Source organism: Cynara cardunculus, assembly GCF_001531365.2.
Source record: "Cynara cardunculus var. scolymus isolate 2C chromosome LG 13, CcrdV1, whole genome shotgun sequence".
In the NCBI taxonomy this organism is placed as follows: Eukaryota; Viridiplantae; Streptophyta; class Magnoliopsida; order Asterales; family Asteraceae; genus Cynara; species Cynara cardunculus.
The window spans coordinates 3,440,187-3,445,666 of NC_037540.1; the positions used below are offsets into that span (position 1 = coordinate 3,440,187).

The 5,480-nt window shown below is 35.0% G+C and overlaps 1 protein-coding gene and 1 pseudogene across 1 annotated transcript in view; both read left to right on the forward strand.

Annotated features, from left to right (window-relative positions):
- LOC112524311 (TMV resistance protein N-like) overlaps positions 1-1,673 on the forward strand; it is a 4,643-nt gene extending 2,970 nt beyond the window's left edge. The window contains exons 3-4 of the mRNA XM_025134084.1: positions 1,233-1,392; positions 1,466-1,673. Coding sequence (XP_024989852.1) covers positions 1,233-1,392; positions 1,466-1,673 — 368 coding nt within the window. The remainder of the gene's footprint in view (positions 1-1,232; positions 1,393-1,465) is intronic.
- A 2,776-nt stretch (positions 1,674-4,449) lies between these two features.
- LOC112524435 lies at positions 4,450-5,239 on the forward strand (annotated as a pseudogene).
- The last annotated feature ends 241 nt before the right edge of the window (positions 5,240-5,480 follow it).

Consider the following 5,480-nt stretch of genomic DNA (forward strand, 5'->3'; position numbering starts at 1 on the left):
TATGATATTAAAGAATACATTGATATAATTGACTTGTGTGCCATTGTATACAACAGCATCTACCAAATTTGAAAGTGCTCGACCTCTCGCATTCCCCAAAGCTAGTTAGGACACAGGATTTTGATGGACTTCCATGTCTTGAAAGAATGATATTAAGCTATTGTAGGAGTTTAAAAGAGATACATCCATCAATTGGATATCATGAAAGGCTTATTTTCTTGGCCATGGACTATTGTACAAGCCTTCAACTGTTTCCACCCATCTTCCGAATGTAAAAGTTGGAGACTCTTATACTCTCTGATTGCCGTAATCTTTGTAAGTTCCCAGAGATCCAAACCAGCATGGACAACTTGGTAAAGTTTAGTTTGAGAGGAAGTGGGATAGAAATTGTACCCTCATCAATTGGACAATACTGTAACAACCTTGTTTCTCTTGATTTGAGGTGGTGTTTATATCTACAGAGTATTGAAGGCAACTTCCATCTCTTAAAACAACTACAATTTCTTTATCTTGAGGGTTGTGATCAACTTAAGAACATACCAACAGACGGCCTCTTAAATGCAGAATGTTGTTTAAATGTGCTTTCTTTATCTTCGAGCAATCTTCAGCCAGGAGCAGTGAATGAATTTCTTGGCTTTCGACGTTTTTTAAGAAGGTTGAGTCTTAGAGGTTGCAATTTGGTAGATGACGACATCACCTCTTTTTTTTGTGAGGAGTTATCCAACCTACAAGTATTAGACCTAAGCAGTAATGGGTTTTCACGATTGCCTTCCAGCCTCTCGCAACTTTCTCATCTCAAATTCATCGACCTGTCTCTTTGCTATAGCCTTGTGGAATTACCGGATCTCCCATCAAGCATATATATTCTTATTGCACGCGGGTGCACGTCTCTTAAAATTGGAGATTTTCCAACAAACCATCTTAAATGGTTGTGGAAAGTCACACTTCCACCAAGCAATTATAATGGCGAGAGTGTACTGCAATCCATGCTTCAGGTGTATATCTTGTTGAGTTTCAATATATATATATATATATATATATATATATATATATATAGACCCAAACAAAGTTATGATACTAATAATATTCATCATGATAGGGAAATGCTATCAAAGACTACTTTATCAGTATCCAACTTGGAGAATGTTATGTTCCAATAAGAGGCTTTGCATGGGGAACATTTACATTACAACTTCCATGGAATTGGTACAATGAATTTAGTGGATTCTTAGTATACGTTGATAAATGGTATGTGCATAGATGGAATATGTTAATGACTGAAGTCATTACTATCACGGATGTGTTGGGCATGGAAAATGGAGATGGTGTTTTAGAGGTGTCTAATAAAACTGAGCGTGATGAAGAGAAAACTATGAGAGCGAAGGGCATGTGGTATATATCCTTTGGTTCATTGAGGAACACCTCATGGTGGAATTCAACCCACACTACCCTTTCATTTTCACAGGCTGACTAACTTCAAAGTTGAACTTGTTCCTGATAGAAATCAAGGTGATGATGATTCAATATTGAAAGATGCAACATACCTTTCAAATTTTTGGGACGAGGAATTTCAAAATCAAAAGACGTTTGAGATCATAAGTGATTCAAAGTCCTCTATTCAGATTCAATGGGACACTCGTAGTATTCGATCAGAATTGTTCGTTGATATCTAATATTCTTTTTATTGTTTGTGGCATTTTTATAGAAATTGTTTAATTTTTTTCCCTTTCTCCTTTTTTTTAAAACCTATCTAATATTCAATGTGATTTTCTCATATACTCTCTGGTTGCAAATTAGGCCGGAAAACATCTCTCATCTTGTATCTCATCACAATCTTAAACCCTAAATCATTTTTCTTCGGATATTTCTCAAACCCTTCATCCTAATCACTTTCTTGGCCATTTGCTTACAAATTGCTTATTGCTTCAAACCTTAATTTGTTATAAAATTGCTTATTGCTCCAAACTATAATCTCTTGATAAATTGTCTATTGCCTACAAAATGTTGTCTTTTTATTTGATGTGTCACTTATGTGGACAATCTGGTTTTTCTAGATAAAACAAAAGAGATGAGTCATGGGTTGTACGATGGAGGTTATGGGATCATATATAAGCCTCTAGATTGGTCTCTCAACTCCCTCTTTTAGTAGTTTGTTCTTTCTATATGTTCAAACCATTTCATCTAGAAGTAAAGTATATAAAATACTAGTATAATGTGGTGTTTGGTTTAACCAAAATAGTAAAAAAGGTAACCGGAAACTTAACCAAATAAGGGATTAACTGAACCGTTATACCGAAAACCAGAATAACCCAAAATCATTTTGATTTAGATCAGTTATTCGGTTCTGTGTTTTTTCACACCCCTAGGTCCTCCCATGATCACTCGAGTTTTTGGATTTGCCCCTAATAAAAGAGGCTTTCCGCTTTCACATAACCCTGGGCGAAAAAAGAGGAAAGTTGATCGGCAATCAAACAAGTGATTGGAAAGTAATTGCAGTTAAAGAACACATCATCAGTGAAATAATTTATAGAGATTGAATAAGTAGCAAGATTATCTACTGACCAACTCCATGAATTATAACCTGTAAATCATCGACGCTTGCTCCAATCCATTTCAAACACTTGCCCAAATGAAGATCTTGACATCATGTCCTATAAAAAAACGATAACCAGATTTCCTTCATTATTCTTTTTTAAGTCATTCTTGGATGTGATTTCCACACCTCCTAATTCATACATAACCATCAATCAAGGGAATGTAGACAAATTGATAACACATACCATAATTTAAGGGAATGAACACACACTTTAATCACATGTAGAAACGACTATATTTTGACTTACCGGCACTTGCATTGGTAATTCACTGAAGGTTTCCATAAATCCTTGGCTAAACGAATAGTGCTATTTTCCAATTGGTCTATTTTCATTCTGTTGCTAACGCCTTTAATTTAACCTATCTTACCTCACTATAACAAAATATGTTTTTTAGGATATTTTCAAATTCTAAGTGTTCAAATAAATCTCTTTATAGGACATAGTTTATAGAACTAAAAAAGTAAAGTGTCCTATCTAAATACGTTGTAATAAATTTATATGACGTTTTTTGATGTCGTAATAATTTTTTATGACACTTTTAAAATAAAGCGTCCCATTATTAACTTTATAAGACACTATCTGAAAAACTGTCATATAAAAACAAATGTCCTATAAAAAATTGAGTTTATAGAACACTTTCTCAAAAGTGTCCTATAAAGTTGATAATGTGACGCTTTTATATTAAAAGTGTCCTAAAAAACTTATTACGATGTCAAAAAAAAGTCATATAAACTTATTGCAACACCTTTAGATAGATATGACACTTTGTTTTTTTGGTCCTATAAACTAAGTCCTATAAAGAGATCTATTAGAATACTTAGAATGTAAGAGTATCTAAAAAACCGATTTTGTTGTTGTGCCTCCTGTTGACAAAATTTTCTGCTAGTGATAAAATCGATACCGATAATCCACCTATGTTTTCAGCTGCTGCTTATAATATGCTTCCACCATGGTCGTAGTCACATCATCTATCGCATAAAGTCAAAGACATAGTTGATGATGAAAATTTTCTCYCTTCTTAAATGCTATAATATTTACTTCATCTCATTCATCTACGATCAATCTATCTTCTTCAATCTTTTCGTAGTACCGAATCAGCCCTCCAATGGCATCTTCATCATCGTCTTTTCGCTCCACAAACTCTTCTTTTTCTCAATCATGGGAACACGATGTTTTAATTGGCTTTAGAGGAACAGACACCCGCAACGCTTTTGTGGATCATCTCTATTCGGCTCTTGTACACAAAGGAAAGTACACTTAAGGATGACCAAACACTTCCCCGGGGTGAAAACATTGGTCCATCGCTTTTGAAGGCTATTGAAGCATAACATATTGTTGTAATCGTATTCTCCGAAAATTACATATCATTTTCATAGGATAAAACTGAAACCTTTTTACGTTTTTAGAGGACAACCACAAACTATGCATGGAATTGTACTTGTACTAAAGGGGTGTTGGGGATTGCTTATAAAAACAACTTATTAACCTATTCCGGTATGACATAGGTGATAAACACTTTTGAGTGTCTGGATAAACAACTTATACGGGTACCAAACCAATAATAAAATGTTTTTAAAAAAGTTCAACAATTCTAACTTACAATAAGTTAATAAGTGTTTTTATAAAAAAATATAAATAATTTCAAATAAACAATCTCAAACACCTAAATAATAATTTATATGTTACCGTGACACAGACAGCACAATTATTAAATAAGACCTTCATATTTGCATAAAAAATCAATCCAATGTGAAAGGGTGGAAAGCAGTCAGCATCAGCAACCAAGAAACTTCCTCCATATCTTCCTGTGTCCACCCTCCCAATCCCATCAAGTTAAAAGACAGTTTTGTTGGACTGCTCTTTCATGGAAATTCTCTCTTAAATCAAACCAAATCTACCCATCGATCTATCTTCTTCAACCTTCTTGAAGTRCCCAATCCATTCTAAACAAGTCAACCTTTCAATGGCATCTTCATCTTCTGAATCGTGGAATCATGATGTTTTTCTCAGTTTTAGAGGAACAGACACTCGCACCACCTTCGTAGATCATCTTTATTCTGTATTTGTACAACAAGGAATCGACGCCTACAAGGATGACCAAACACTTCCCCGGGGAGAAACCATCGGACCATCCCTTTTGAAGGCTATTGAAGAATCACAGATTGCTGTCATCGTGTTCTCCGAAAACTATGCAGTTCTTCTTGGTGCTTGCAAGAACTTGCTCATATTATGAAATGCAAGGATGAGATGGGCCTAATTGTTATGCCCATATTCTATCACGTCGATCCCTCTGAAGTCCGAAAACGTGAGGGGAAATATGGAGAAGCACTAGCAAAACATGAGTTGGAGTACAAAAACGTCGAATCTTGGAGAAAAGCACTTGCGGATGCAGGGAACCTATCTGGATACGTCGCAGATGGATAATCTTATTCTTTGTTTTCTTTAAAAGTTTATGCTTCAAGTGTTTATACTCTACCACCCAATCATATTTGTAACTATATAAGCTTTCAAAGGATAAACCCAATTTTTTTTTAATGTTTTTAGAGAACAACTGCAAACTATGCAGAGAATTGAACTTGTACTGTACTAAAATCCATTAAAAAATGGGTATTTGTGGGAGAACAGATTACCTTTTTTCTCAACTGGAGCATCTGGTAATTATCCTTGTATATCCAATGTCCAGGCCCGAGACAATATTCATCAAACAAGTCGTTGACACCATTTCAAATAGATTGTCTGCGGCAATTTCAAGTGACAATGAAGACTTGATTGGAATAAAGGCTCGCCTGCAAGATCTCARATCTAAGATGRAAATGGAATCARATGGTGTAYTGATGGTAGGCATATGGGGRATTGGGGGTGGTGGCAAGACTACTCTTGCAT